This window comes from Lytechinus variegatus, chromosome 3, assembly GCF_018143015.1.
Source record: "Lytechinus variegatus isolate NC3 chromosome 3, Lvar_3.0, whole genome shotgun sequence".
NCBI classification, from domain to species: domain Eukaryota; kingdom Metazoa; phylum Echinodermata; class Echinoidea; order Temnopleuroida; family Toxopneustidae; genus Lytechinus; species Lytechinus variegatus.
This window is the reverse complement of record NC_054742.1, coordinates 58140096-58156334: the sequence shown is the minus strand read 5'-3', so window position 1 is coordinate 58156334 and position 16239 is coordinate 58140096. Positions and strand designations below refer to the sequence as shown.

At 35.8% G+C, this 16239-nt stretch overlaps 1 protein-coding gene across 4 annotated transcripts in view; it reads right to left on the bottom strand.

The window, feature by feature from the left end:
* The window catches only part of LOC121411476 (NK-tumor recognition protein-like), a 53177-nt gene extending 37160 nt beyond the window's left edge, over positions 1-16017 (bottom strand). For 3 of the 4 annotated variants that reach the window (XM_041604236.1, XM_041604237.1, XM_041604238.1), the window contains exons 1-3: positions 15928-16017; positions 7018-7146; positions 3115-3189 (exon numbers count right to left, since the gene is read on the bottom strand). In XM_041604236.1, the coding sequence (XP_041460170.1) occupies positions 3115-3189; positions 7018-7081 (139 nt within the window). In that variant the 5' untranslated portion in view covers positions 7082-7146; positions 15928-16017. Of the gene's footprint in view, positions 1-3114; positions 3190-3750; positions 3763-7017; positions 7147-15927 lie in introns of those variants that run through there. The other variant, XM_041604239.1, reaches the window with a different exon arrangement.
* Between the last annotated feature and the right edge of the window lie 222 nt (positions 16018-16239).

Here is a 16239-nt window from a genome sequence, read left to right as displayed (position 1 = left end):
GTACCAGCAATGAATATACACTGTAAGTAACTATGAACTCTTGACTTTCGGAAAAGGCATGAATCAAACACTCATAATACAATGGATCATCACATGAAATCATATAAAAACTACAAATCATACTGTAAAGAGAAGAAAGCTGAAAGCAGTATGCCTTCTAAATTTCTTCAGAACAATACACATACACTATGAGCAAAAAAGAGCATACATGAATGTAAGTTTGATTTGTTAATTTTTTATGATTCTGTGAATATCCTACTTATTTGTTTCCCTTTTTTCCTTGCATATTTAATTTTTTTTATTGGGGGGGGGGGACTGTGCTTCCCAAATTTAACATTTGTATTACACTAATACCCTTTTTACACAGGATTTTCTTAGCCCCGGACTATCGCTAACCCCGTACTATCCTTATCCCCATACTATTTTTTTTTCCTTTTCACACATGCCAAATTGTTATTGCTAACCCCGGATAAGGAATGCTTGCTTTTCACATACGAAACTCGCTAACCCCGGGCTAGTGGTAGCTCATGCTTTAAATACATTTGTCGATCATTCGTAGTACAAGTACTTTACTTGTACACTTTTTACACACGCTAAAATTTCCTTAACCCCGTACTATACGTGGGGCTAAATTACCATTTAGCCCCACCTATAGTACGGGGTTAAGGTTAGCCCACTTTCGTTTTACACGAGCGATCTTAACCCTGTACTATCGCTCTTAGCACTGCAATTGCTGGGATAACCCTGCTTTTTTGCAGGGCCAAATAATCCCATACTAAAGGTGGGGTTAGCCCACTTTTTAAAATTGCTGTGTAAAAAGAAAGTGGGCTAAGCTTAACACCGTACTATAGGTGGGGCTAAATGGCAATTTAGCCCCACCTATAGTACGGGGTTAAGGAAATTTTAGCGTGTGTAAAAAGGGTATATGTGTGCCAGGTGGTCTAAATTAAAGACTCTAAAAGGATTTTTTTTTTTTTTTGATATGGTACTTAATAGTTAACATATATAAATAAATCTACTATTCAATATTTCTTACATATTGTTTACTTTCTCAAACTCTATATTTGCAGTTATGAGCAATTGCAAACTAGGCCAACAAAGCTTAAACATAAAAGCTTTCACAGTAGGGGATATTGGCCCCTTCATTTCATTTCCCTATCTCATTGGAACTTCTGACCAATTTCCGCTTTGAAACACAGGTAATTTCTCATCTGTGCAATAGTCTGAATTCTCAACGATTGTGCATAGGAAACCGAATAATACAGAAAGGGGGAGGATCAATGATGTCTTTCACAGAAGTGAAATTTCAAAAGTTTTTTTGTCAAATTTGAATTGTTTGTAAAATTTAGATTGACAATGCCATGCAGACAAACATACTAAAATAACTTTGTGATGATTCTGTAAATTGGGTTTCTAATTGTATGGAAATGAAATGAATAGGGCCTAAAATTGGACAATTTAGTCACAAGTTTTGCTTTCAAAATCAAGGTTAAATACAATTTTTTTTCCCAAGGATACCCCATTTATTACACATATGAAAAGTTCATGATCAAGTTTGAGTTAATATAGATTACGGTAACATCTCTTAAACATAACTGTAATATCCCCCCTAAAAATATATGGCAGTTTCCCTTGAAAAATGAAGAAAACAAAATCAGATTATTTTTTTGTCAAAAGATATAAATGTGATGTTTTGATTTGAGATTATGTACATGATCCAAAGAAACCTCACAGAGCATGGTGAGATTTGGGAAGCTCATCTTTGGGTCAAGCTGTGTTGGTGCTGGTAAGGGGCATTGACCCCACTTAGGGTGTAATAACACCCCGCTTAAGGGTGTGATACCTACCCACCAGGCACACTTTATTAGATTAGTGAAGGATAAAAGACAATACTGTATGACAATGAACTCTTTCATGATGATACAATCTTAGTCATTCTTCCCTTGGACAGGTGAGGCAGAGAAATCTGAGTTCATACTTGTAAACCCAATCATAGAAACCCCCACTCCCTCACGTTATCATAGGTACTGTAGAGGAGAATTTACGTTTAGGGAACATGAAGTCCCATTATTCAAATGTTTTTCTTTTATGTTTTGGTCCAAACATAACACTTCAAGACCAAATGCAATATTTTCATCTGATAAAAAAGAACACTCCACAATTGTTCAAAATACCTGCAATCTATCATCTTCAAATTTTATGCATGCATGCAGTGCACTTTTCAAAGAAACAGTTGTTCTGGACAACCTGAAAACTTGCTTGAGGTTTACCACACATAGCACCAAGTATATGCAAACAGGATTCCAAGTATTTCAGTTCATTTATTAAACAAGTTGATGGAGTACAAGTACCTGGTCATGAAACAGCCATCAATTTGAAAGTTTTACTCATACATACTGACCTATCATGCAAAAATTTCTGGGGTCTACTTTTCACAACCTATTGCAGTAATATGCAACAATGAATTTAAGCTTTAACATTGCAGTGAATGTAGATTTTTCAGGGCTCTGTTGAAGATTTCAGGGGTGAAATTGCCTGAGCCCTCGTGAAATTTCTTCCCCGAGGCCTGCTCCTTTCATCATTTCTACATGTATTCATGAAAGGTTGAGAACCAGAATCAAATGCTGTAATTCAAAGGACTCAAACCTCACACAATGGAATTCAGGAACAGTATTTTCAAATAGAGCTGACTCTGCAGTCAATTTTTTTTTACCACTTTTGCGCTGTGTGCATACCATACAACCAAACAACAAATTCAACATGCTTTATCACTCAGGGTTACCGTAACAATAATCTTGACTGTTTTCTCCCGCTGCATTCTTTGCAAAAAACGTACAGACTATGTTTTAATAGTCCGGACTATACAGGGGCCACAAAATGGTTTTCAAAGTGGTGGGGCCGAGCCAAAAGTGGAGGGCTGACCATTCCAAAAATCACAATCATCTTGTCATTTTACGTTTTTGTACACGGATTTGGAAAAAAGTGGGGGGGGCTGAAGCCCCCCCCCCACCCTCCTGCGGCCCTTGCTATATGAGGGTAACCATAATAGGGGTAAAAGTAGACAGGTCTATCATTAATATTACAAATCTAAGTAATATTTTGATGGCAACTTACCAGTGCAGAGTGCTCTGAAATTCTCACTGGTGATTGGGCAGATGTCAGAGAAAAGCTCAAAAATTATCCTTCCTCCTACAAAAAAAAAAAAAGATCAACAGAAAACTTTGAAATTCAAGCATGTATCTTTGAATCATGACAATTAGGAGCAAAGAAAATAAAAACTTAAGGGGCCAGGTCAGCTGATAGCCCATTCATGCACGGTACTCAGTGCACTCTCACATGTTTGATACATTATAAAATGTAAACAAAGACATCATGAAAATGTGTAAATTAAACAGATGGAAATAGGAAAAATTAAAGTATTATCAGAAAAATCATGAAAGTAAATCTCGGGAGTAACTTTTAAACGGCCACAATGATACTGATATTTCAAATACCCTATTTGCAATGGTAATTTGCTATGGTACATCATTTAGCATACTACAACTATGCAGCCTACATTTGTACATAAATGTAATCATCAGCATTCAGCAATGATCATCAAAAAAATATAGTTTTAAAAAAATTAACATAACATAAACATGAGTCCTGAGAATCGAGAGACTTGTAATCCAATGCCAAAACTTTGACTTAATCAGAAGAAATTTGATAAAAGCATGCACTATCATAAAGCTCAAAATAGGAGAAGTTTACCTCAACCAACATCTAAAGGAAAGAAAAGGGGAAAAAATGATATATCAACTACATTGTATATTTAAAGAATATATAGGCCCTACATGTATGCATCTAAATAAAAAGCTTAATAAAAGCCACTACTTTAAAACCAAGTCAGAATTGTTTCTCTAACTTTTCTAATTATGTCTCTAGTGTATTTAGCTTTCAAATAATCATAATAATTTGTCTTTGTTCATGACCATTCAACAAGCCTAATAACACAAAGAAATGAAGAATTCATTCCCTATTTGGTACACCCTGAGCAAAGATATTATTCCATATTTGAAATAAAGTAACCAACAGGTTAGGGGAATCCAACAACTGTCATTAAAATAGACAGATAATTAAAATAATGAGGAGCAAATAAGAACAACAGAATGTGGAAATTTCAAAGAAAATGGACAATGAATAAGAAAGTTATGACTGTTTATACAATGTATTAACCAATATAAAGTATTACATGTAAATACTACAAGGTACGTACAGATACGTATGTAAAATTCAAACTTTGGTAAGTGTTATTAGGACAACAATATCATTGTGTATTTAATCATCAGGAATTTGTGGTTTTCTTGTTAGGGGCATACCTATTCCCCTGGGGTAATCAAAATACAACCTACTGGTAGGTAGGGAATTTTTTCTGTGACCTCGTGAAAGAAAAATAAAATTTGAAGCAAAACTTTTCCCAAATTACTTTTAGCCAATTGGTGTATTGAGAGTCAGAGTCAGTCCCCACCATAATGGTATTATCATCATGTATGCAGCCAATCGGACATCTCCATATGTATAGGGATTGGGGATTGCAACTTTTTTTTATTTTTGTAAATTCATAAATTTCTCATCGTTTGTCCAATGTGGTACAAACTTTCATTTATCTGCTTAAGGTCAGACTGATCTTTTTTTCCTCTGGAAACAACTATCCTTTTGGGTAGGATTCCCCTTTAAAAAAAAACTCCATTGTAAAATATGAATACCTAAAACTATAAGCTAAAAAATTAAAACTATGCATGCCCAAGGTACAAGTCATACGGTGAGTACTTACCTTTAAGTTTACACAAAGAGAAAGATGAATGCACAATAAAAAGAAAAATGTAAATAAATAAATTCTTGTCATGAATTCAAAAAGCTACATGAATAAGACACATGATCATTCCCCTCCTGAAATCAAGTGGATGTTTATCCAGCGGAGTGAGTTGAAAACTGATACCTCCTCCCAAACACTCCAATATTGGCCGATACTACATGTACATGTAGGAACCACAAAGGCAACGATGAGGGGGTCTGAAGGAGGGACTACAGTTGTTGGACTCTTCCACTTGACTTTCACTAGTAGGGGTGACCAGCATAAACTACTCTGGTTTGATTCTTTGAACACACAGTATTAAATACATAAGTGCAAAAATATTCAATTGTATATTTTGTTTGATTTTTCTTATTTTGAGGGAGGTTACAATGTAATTTATAATTCCCATGCCATGGAAGCCCATAGTTTTTATAAAAAGTTCATAAAACTAGTATATTCAAAATGTAAAAAAAAATCTAATTTAATGTAAGAGATGAGGGATAAATGTGTTTTAATTCTGAAAAACAAACTCTTAAATGTACCTTGTTATATGCCTTTCTCCATCTATGCGTTTTTACGACCCGGGTTCAGCATTGGCGGCGGAAGCCAAAAATTTAAGGAGGGGACAAGCAAAAAATTTTTGACAAGCAAAAAAAAAAAAAAGGTTCTCAACCCAAAAATTTTAGGGGGGACGTAGGAAAAAAAAAAAAAAAAAGGTCATCAACAACAAATTTAGGGGGGGACCGTCCCCCCTCCTCAAATTTAGGGGGGGACACGTCCCCCCTGCTTCCACCGCCTATGGGGTTCAGTATCACAAAGGTTAGCGATAATTAATAGTATGCTTGATTTTCATGATTGATTGTATATTGTGGTCAATGCAATAAACCGTAAAGATGATTGCTAGGCTTCGTGTTACTGGTCCCTACATGATTCTTTTTTCCTCACTTCAAACATCACATTCCATCGCACATATTGAAAATTGATGAGAGCAATGCCTCGATCATAAAAGTAAAATTATTCTTTTTTTTAGGTCTTGACTCTTGATGCGATTATAAAACTTGACCTACAGAGGTATTTGAGGGGCCTAATCCAAAAGGGAATAAGAGGTTGACCAGTGGATCTGTTTTCATGATTCTGAGGTCAGATTTGTGGTAAAAATAAGGGCCCTGTCTCACAGAGAGTTGAAATTAATAAGATCATCCTGAACTATGGAACTGCATAGAGACAATGATGCATTGCTCGAGTATTATATATTTGCGCAACATTTTGAATGGACATTGCTGGCTTGCTATAACTGAGGTCGAACTTATTAATTGCAACTTTTTGTGAGACAGGGCCCTGAGTGTAATTGAATTCTTCTCAAACTGCTATGATACATGTGTACTGCCAAGAATATCTGGACCCTGTTGCATTCAAAGTTAACTTTTATACATGCAACAGAGAAAAGTAATGATCAATATTTCTTTTCTTGGTCCTGGTCAAAGTTTTATCCTGTGCTAAAGCCAACTTAGGCAGAATCATGCTGATGTATGAACTATCATCTCTTATAGGAATTTTATTTGAAAAAAAAAATTATATAGTTTGTTCATGCAACCTCCCCTGAATATTTTATTTAGTATGGTTTGAGCCCTGGTTAATCATTTGGATGGTGGTCGACTGAAGGATGACAACAGATATGAGAAAAAAAATATGACTGATTTAAAACTTCAATTACATAGTCAGTCACATGCACTAATGTACAAGTATGAATGGGTGCTAGTTGGGATTACATGTAGGCTAAATGTAATTTCATTAATTAGCAACAGATTTAAAGAAATTGATTTCTAGTTCATATCTCCCAAATTTTTGTTCTGTGCCTACTCCCTTCTTCACCTCTTCCTGCCTTTCCTCTCTCACTCTCTCCCCACTCTCATCTTTCTCTCAATATCTCTGCCATCAATTCTTATTTTCTTGGTATTCTCCTCCTTTTCTCCTCCTCTTCCTATAATTCAGTCAACTCCTTTTTCTGTCTTTCATTTATTCTTCAAGATCAATTAACACAAAGCTAAGCGACCAGTCATACGATCGATTTTAAAGACTGACTGTACATTGTGATCAATACAATCAATCATAAGAATTCATCCGATGATCAATTGCTAAGCTTTGTGTTACAAAGCCCTGTGGATGAAACTAGATGAACTCACCTCCAATGCCCCCTAAGCTGACATCAAAGAAGCAACGGGGTCGATGGCTGGAAGGCGTGGCCATGGTGCCCTGTTGACGATGTATTCACTCAACAGTTGAAAAAAGAGCCTCAGCTATGACCATCAAATCTACATTAAAAATAATATCATAAATAAAAATAAATAGCCCTTGCAAAAATTTGCATCATGGAATCAATGTCTTACTGTATGATGTAAAGAATAAAAAAACATAGCAAGTAAGGAATAACAAGTGGAATGCCTCTGGCCGTCTCACCTGCATCACGCGGTTCAATATAGCAGCAGTGCTGACTATGAATACTACTCTAACTCGCACAAGATGTTCAGTGATACATGGTTACTCTTATGTCCAAGTTTAATGAACTAGACCACTTTTTATGAACTAGACCAATAAACTTACAGAGATATGATGGTGGTTATTCAACGAAAAACCCCAACATGGCCAAAGTTCATTGACCTTACATGACCTTTGACCTTGATCATGTGACCTGAAACTCGCACAGGATGTTCAGTGATACTTGATTACTCTTATGTACAAGTTTCATGAATCAGATCCATAAACATTCAAAGTTATGATGGTAATTCAACAGATACACCCAATTCGGCCAAAGTTCATTGACCTTTGACCTTGGTCATGTGACCTGAAATGAGCACAGGATGTTCAGTGATACTTGATTACTCTAATGTCCAAGTTCAATGAACTAGACCAATAAACTTTCAAAGTTATGATGGTAATTCAACAGATACCCCCGATTCGGCCAAAGTTCATTGACCCTAAATGACCTTTGACCTTAATCATGAGACCTGAAACTTGCACAAAATGTTCAGTGATGCTTGATTACTATTATGTCCAAGTTTCATTAATCAGATCCATAAACTTTCAAAGTTATGATGGGAATTCAACAGATATCCCCAATTCGGCCAAAGTTCATTGACCCTAAATGACCTTTGACCTTGGTCATGTGACGTGAAACTCATGCAGAATGTTCAGTGATACTTGATTAACCTTATGTCCAAGTTTCATGAACTAGGTCCATATATTTTCTAAGTTATGATGACATTTCAAAAACTTAACCTCAGGTTAAGATTTCGATGTTGATTCCTCCAACATGGTCTAAGTTCATTGACCCTAAATGACCTTTGACCTTGGTCATGTGACATGAAACTCTAATAGGATGTTCAGTAATACTTGATTAACCTTATGGCCAAGTTTTATGAACTAGGTCCATATACTTTCTAAGTTATGACATCATTTCAAAAACTTAACCTCAGGTTAAGATTTGATGTTGACGCCGCCGCCGCCGTCGGAAAAGCGGCGCCTATAGTCTCACTTTGCTTCGCAGGTGAGACAAAAACAGTCTTTCACTCTCCTATTTCAATAAGAATTCATTGAATTCAAAATTTAAACATCATCTTCACTTTGTCTTTTTAAAACACAAGTACCGGTACCTATTTAATGAATTTACTTTGCAACTTCCTTAATACTACAAAGGTGCAAACAGGGTCAGATCCATATAAAGAAAGACATAAAATTAATAAGAGAAAAAAGAGTCAAGAATGAAAAGGACAGGATTAAAGGGGGAAGAAAAGAGATGAAAGAATTTTCTTTACTGGGGATAGGGAACACTTTTATACTCTGTCCAAAATTTTCACTCAGGATTTTTAAATAATTTGATACTTTAAAAAACTATAGTTAGAAATATTTGGAATAAGATGTATGATTGGTTTTTGATTGCTTATTCTTAATGGAGGATTACATTATAATTGTACAATCTTTTTTATGTTACAAAACTTCTTGAAAATTAAAATGAATAAATACAAAATCTGATTTAAATATCAAAATTCAATTCAAATCAAATGTGTATGGTCTGCTGCCCTACATGATGTTAGACTGACATGGTCATACATGTATGCAAACTTATTTTTTTAATCTGAAAATGACAGGACATGTTTTTCGGGGGTTAGGGATTCAATAAAGTTTTCTCAAATATTGTTATTTTTTGTACTATTACTTTTGAGAATCAAGGAACAATATCATCTATGACTTCTGAGGAATTTTAAAGAAACTCAAGTTTAATCTCATTCTTCAGTTCCATTCCAAGTCATCATGCCCACCCCCTTTCACACAAGTTCTTAACTGAAGTAAAAAAAAATGGATTCACTGCTACTACTACTACTACTAAGCTAAGTTATGCCTTCTCAGCTTCTCTTCATATTCATCATACTCAAACAATTTTTAGATTCTTCTTCTTGTTCCATTGATTACAGTCCTCCTTGACCTTGTAATATCTGAAGCTACTCCTACTATTCAAACTGATTTCCAGATTTCTGAGAATTTCCTGGAGGCCATGCACCTTGAACTCACTCCATTTGTGTTATAAAAATGGTCATTAACTTAAAAAATATATCTTTAAAAGTGTACTTTTTCTGAAAGGAAATTTCATGAGGATTAAAAAAACTGGCATTAAAAATTAGGGTAGGGTCAACTGCTCACATCCTATGAGTGAAAATATTTGACTTTGTAGGACCCCAAATAATTAATATACTTTATTTCAGACATCCATATTTTTCATCTTTGCCCATAGCCCCACACCATTAAAGACTTACCAGATTTCTAAATTCCTACAGATGATATATAGCTTAGCGGGATTTGTATTTTTCATTGAGTTAATTTTGATATGCAAATTTATATGCAAACTTCAAATATCCAAAAACTATATTTTAAAATAATTTCTTTTTAAATATCTCATATATCATAATAGATTCATGATTATATGACGTGAATGAATTCTTGTGTGAGAATTTTCAGTGTTTTTTAAGTAAGGATTTTTAGCGTTTTCTCAATCAATTATCGTCAGAGGCAGATCAAGGATTTTCCAAAGGGGGGGGTGTAGTGCTGTTGTCGATAGGCCTTATATCGACATTGATGTCGACATACGACAGATTTTCAATGTTTCCAACATGTCGACATGCAAGCACCCAAATCGACATGTAAACATGAAAAAAGGGGTCTAGCCTAAAGACACAAGTGTAAAGCTTACCTGAAAAGTTAGAAGCATTTATCCACAGTAATTGGCACAATTAAAAGGTTTATTCAGCTTAGCCTTAGCAGCGCATTAAATTAAAAAAGAAAGCCTGCGACTGCGAGCTGCGCGGCTGCAGAAATACGTCTGCAGTGCGGAGGCCCTAGCCTGGCGGCAGGCACGGCCCGACGATCAATTGATAGACCATGCAGCCTGCTAGCGCAAGCAAGCCTAGCATGCAGCATTCACCGTGCTTGATAATAGGGTGCTCCTCAATGTATTAATTTTCACATAAACGTGAGCAGCAGCAAACACATGTTTTTGTCAAAATTGTGACCGCCGTAATTGAGCGCTTACTTCATTTCACGAAGTCACAGAAAACTTACCTTTCTTCGTTTGTAGATTGTAGCACGGATCACCGCAGAAGTGGTACTGAAATTATTGATTGATTTTTATTATTTTTTCATAGTCAATTTGAGGAGCTTGCATTTGCAGCACATGTGTACCAGCATATAATACGCAATGATCATTAATGCAATCGGTGATTCTCAAATTGGCTCCAAGTATTATTGCGCAATGCTTTCAAGACCGGATTGTGGACAAACTTGATTCTCCGGACTTCAGAATAAATGTGGTTTAAATCGGTAATTTTGGAAGTGAATTCGCTCTAGCTTAGTTAAAATATGTTTCCCTGAACTGAGCCTGTATTCTAGATCTAGTGTGGGGATATCACTCGTGTCAAGGTGAATACATTTGATTGAGAGTGTGTAAATGCCACGATCGAATGATGTTAGGGAGCCTATCGTTAGGCTAAATTACGGTCCCTTTTTCATGTCGACATTGTCGATGTCGGGATTGATTTTTAAGCGACATGTTGACATGGCTTTTTGTTCCCGACAACAGCACTAGGGGGGGGGGCACATTTTCCCACTGAAAATTTGACAAGCAAAAAAAAAGGTTCTCACTTTCAATAGGGGAGGGGGGCACACTTGGGTAAAATTGGTAGTTTCACATTACAAATATTGATTATGGCTCTCAAAAGGGGGTTGAGTAATGGGCTGGCTGTGCCCCCTGGATCCACCACTGATTATAATTAATTACTAAATTAATTTGAAATTATAAAAAAAGATGGATTATACAAGTCTTGTCAAGCTTTAGCCCCCTGTATGCCAAAGTTATTCACGTTCAAAATATGCAATGTATCTCTCCAGTAGACTCTGTGTCTACCACTTGCCAGGGTTGGCAGATTTAAATTAAAATCACATTGATTTAAATCGCAATTATTTTAAATCAATGTGATTTTTTTCAATCATTGATTTGAATCACTCCATTGAAACAAGTTTTTGTTTGTGGCAGTTTTCTTTCTTTGACCAAGAAGAAAAAGATTCTATCAACTTTATATCATCAAAACATCAATAAATCCTTCATATCTACTCAGAAAAATTGAAATCAAGTCAATAAAATCTTAATAATCTTGCAAAACTAAATATGTCCATGTAGCATAATTACAAGCAGTTAACACTTTAGACCCCTACTCCACTTTTATACTTTTAGACTTAATCAATTTCCCTGTGAAATTTTTCTTTGTTGATTGAAACACAAAGTTCTTGTTCTTTATGTCAAAAAAAATATGAATGAGAAAAGGGTGTTGGCTGTTTTAATGATTCACATGAACTACTTTTACCGTATCAAATGGAAGATGAATATTTTGTCAACAGATTTTGCATTGTTATCCCTTCTTGTTGGCACACAACAGATGCTTTCAACAATAAAGAGAAATACCACTGCATGCAGTTTAAGTCACAATTTGTTTGAAAATATACCTTATAAAGTTCTTTCAAGTCACTGTTTTATTCTAAGTTGCAAAGCTCCAATATTAACAGACATAACATAATAATAAGCACGCAAATCGCGCAATTTGCGTGCTGGCGCCAAGCGAAAGACAATGAAATCAAGACAGCAACGTAAACATGGTGGCAAGTTTTCCCCATCTTTTCATAACATTTTTCTTGTTTTTTTAACAAATTCTTGTTTAAAAATGATATTGATATCGTAGAAATGTCGGAAATGAAGTTGTATCCCATGTAAATGATTTAGGGCTAGACTTAAGTTGGGGGCGAAAGTTTGAGGTTTTTGGTTTTGGGCGTCATTGACAATGTTACTTGTTACTTGTCGCAATAATCCCAAAACGCAGCTCCTTGGAAGCTATACTGGGATGTCGATAATGTCATGTGCCAATGGAGGTGACAAGGTGCAGGATTTGGGTTGGCTCACATATATACAATAAAAATGAGCATGCAGGGGTGCGAGTAAAAACATGCATTGGTCCATTTATAGCATGTGGGACCCAACAGGAGGCTGCATCATGCTGATGATAGGTAGTGCAGCCTCTCTGAACGTAGTTGGGTTTCCATGGAGAATGTGTAGATGAATGCAATAATTCCCTGGCTTCGCTTCGCACAGTTGAGAGTAAGCAAACATAAATGATTTTTTACTCTCTAGAAGCCTCCTGGCTAAGCCACCCCTCAACTCAAGTGGAAACACTGGATAATAACTTTAAACTAAAGTTTTGCATGCACTCGACGCTCTCGCTGATGCCGCGCTGGTGGGCACTCACTTATTTGGGGTAAAGATCGCCAACAACGTACAACTGGGGCCGATTGCACGAAAGGGTCTTCTCAAGGACCGTCTTTCGTGTCGCCCATCTTTTATGATACGCTATAAGCGGGGTGTTTCTGAAATTTATGATAAAGAATAAGATTCGTTAGCTTGCTTTTTTTTTAATCAAATTTTATACAATTTCATGATATATCACATCATTTTATATAGGTATGTGACAAAAAAAATGAAAATCCTCAAATCTCAATGAATTTGGTATCATTTGAAAGCCCTTAAAAAGACCTTTCAAATGATACCAAGAACTCAAATTTTCATCAAGAAATTATAAAGTTATTCCAGTTTAAGTCGCGCATATTTATCCAAATTTGTGGTCATTGTCTTAATGTAAAGTCAATGGAGTGCATAACCGATTTTTGTGACCATTTTGTGACCATTTTGAACCCAAGTCTTCAACGGGCTCTAACTTCTTTGTTTTTGAGCCCTTTGAAGTAATTTAATGTAGGTATCAATAGAAAGGTGAAAGAAAACTCAATTGATGTGTAATCATTTCACTTGGTAATTTTTCTTCTTATTATGTGTAAAATAATTTCTTTTAATTAATTCTAATTAATTATGCAAATTTACAATTACTAGCCTCTTTTTTTTGCCAAATAAAGGTGATAATGAGAGATAATTTGTATATAATTTAGTTGGCATCAAAACAGCATCATGTAGATAATTTCCTAAATGAATTTGTTTAAAGTATTGTTTTTGTAATTTCTAATGTATTTCTTTGTTTTTCTGATACAAATTACAATTAGCTCTTTTTCAACTTTAGTATTGTGTACATGTATGTATGGGGTCGTTTTTTTTTACAAATGAAAAATATCATTCCTTTTGTACATGTACTTTGTATGGTATAAAAATACAAGTGTGCTTTTCTGATGTTATTGATTGTTTCACCAATTCTTTATGTATTTTATTGTTTCAACAATTTGTTTATAGCTGGATAATGTAGCTTTCATTTTGGAGACCGTGGGCATTCAATTACAATTTTTTTTAGGAAGGATGATCAGCAGAGTCGGAGGGTGTAAAGACGTAGCATTTCATGTAATTCAAGTATCAAGAAGGAAACATAAAAATTAAGCTTTAATATATGCATTTCTTAGATATGTATTTCTTAGATATGTATGATTACAACAAAGGCCATGTTCGAGCACTCCTTTTTTAATGAAAAATAAGTTCATATTCTAGCGTGAAATCACTGCACATAAATAAAGCTCTGAACAGCAACAAAAACAGGCATCAAAGCTCCAACACTCAAAACAAGAGAACAAAAGTGACACAAAAACTTATACAAATCCCATCCCCATTTCATCTTATGAACACAACCTCCCCCCCCCCTGCACCCTTCTTGAAAAAAAAAATTATAAAAAAAAATAAATAAATGAATAACAGAAAAAAAAATAGACAATAGAGCCATGTGGAAGTGAAATATTTCCTCTGAGAGTGAAAAATTAAACAACAAATTTTTTGCATTTTAATCATGGGCGGAAATTGGCCCCAAAGGTAGGGGGACGCTGGCATCGGCGGCGAAAGCCAACAATTTTAGGGGGACCACCAAATTATTTTGATAATGAAAAAAATACACCAAAGGTTATCAACCAGAAATTATAGGGGGACGCAGAAAACTAAATTTGACAAGCAAAAAAAAAAAAAAGGTTATAAAAAAAAGGTTATAAAAAAAAATTGAGGTGGGGGAATCGTCCCCCACCTCAAATTAAGGGCGGGGGGGTACACTTCCCCCAGCTTTCGCCGCCTATGGATGCTGGCAACTCTGACAAGTTTAAAAAAAAAGTTTATCCCCAAACTGTTGTAAGGTCATTTTAACCCCAAAAAGTTTGACCAAAAAAGAAAAAAAGAAAGAAAAAAAAAATGTATTATTGTTACATGTCCCCCTATTATTTTGGGTAGGGGGACGTGTCCCCCTGGGATTTCCACCCATGAATTTAATTTTAGAAAAGTCAACATTGATATTCCACTGTCAAAAGCAAATCCAGTTTCCAAATGAAACGATAATCAACCACCTAGACTCTTGACTTGAGTCACATAACCTTGGGATGATAAAATCTTTCTGTGACAAATGTATGTATTAAAATCAATATCAGAATAATTATCTACGGTATAATGACAGAGATTTCCCAAAAAAGGCACAACATAATCATCAAGTAAGCAATTTACGATCTAGTTCAATCCAGCATGAACGACTCACTATCGACCGCTCCCATCACCCTGCCAACCGCAGGCGCATCGGGCAGCTTGACTGCCGAGAGACCGGCTGTGACAAGGGTAGCATCGCCCTGCCAACCGCAGGCGCATCGGGCAGCTCGACTGCCGAGAGACCGGCTGTGACAAGGGTAGCTGGCATCTCTTATATCTGGACTGCACAACGTCAGAATCGCGTAAGTTTGGATTTTTTGACAATTCAAATATATTTCCAGTCAAATTGTATACCTAATCGGATTCTTGTTTTACTTACCATAAAAAATTTTCGAACATTTACGCGTCCAAAAATTTGATGAACTTTCAAGCTCCGATATCCACAATTTACAGGCGAGTATCCACATTGAAACTTATATGTAGAGAAAGAGCACATCTTCAGCTGTCTGTTAAAAGGCACGAGATTGCACCTACTATGTGCGCATGCGCATTAAACCCCATTTTCAATGAGCCGCCCAGACAGAGGCGATGCCACTCGCAGCAAAACCCGCGCGAAAACCGTGCCACCAAAACCAGCGCTCGCGATGCCCCGTATTCGCACATAGCTATTTTATAAACAAATGATTTGTTGATTTTAACGGACGAATGAAATATGTTTGCAGATGATTTATTTAAAATGCGTTTTACATGGCGCATCATAAAACAAAAGATGGGCGACACGAAAGATGGTCCTTGCAAAGACCCTTTCGTGCAATCGGCCACAGGTATGTTCTGGCAGGTGATTTTGCTCATGTGCTATTCCAACACAAGAAACTTGGAATCGTGAGATCGACAATTCATTTGTGTGCCTGACGAATAGCACACGCTCGTAATGGAACTTACCTCTCGTGCTCGTCGCGGATAACAGCCGTGATCGCGACAGTAAAACATAAATATTCATCTCATTAAATTAGTATAATAAGTTCAAAACCAAAAGAGTTTGAAAGACAAATCCACCTCATCACAAAACAAACAAATTCTGATTAAAATTTCAAGAAAGTGGTAAACTTACACAAGTTTTTTATCGCTTTAATTACAAGGAAGCAGGAGGGACGCACGTTAAAAAGAAGAGCATCAAAAAGTATATCTTGTAACGAACGTAGAGGACGTCATCAACTTTGCAAAAAAACAGAAAGACAGCTGCTCACAAATAATAAGTATTTTGACAAACCAAACATATATAGGCCTACGGACAAGAAAATACCATGCCATTATAAGAGAAAATTACTTCAAATAAACTTAGTGGACAAACATAAGGATATCAATATATGCCACTTTATTTATATAGGAGATGGCAGCATAAAAGTATTTCTCTTTGATATAA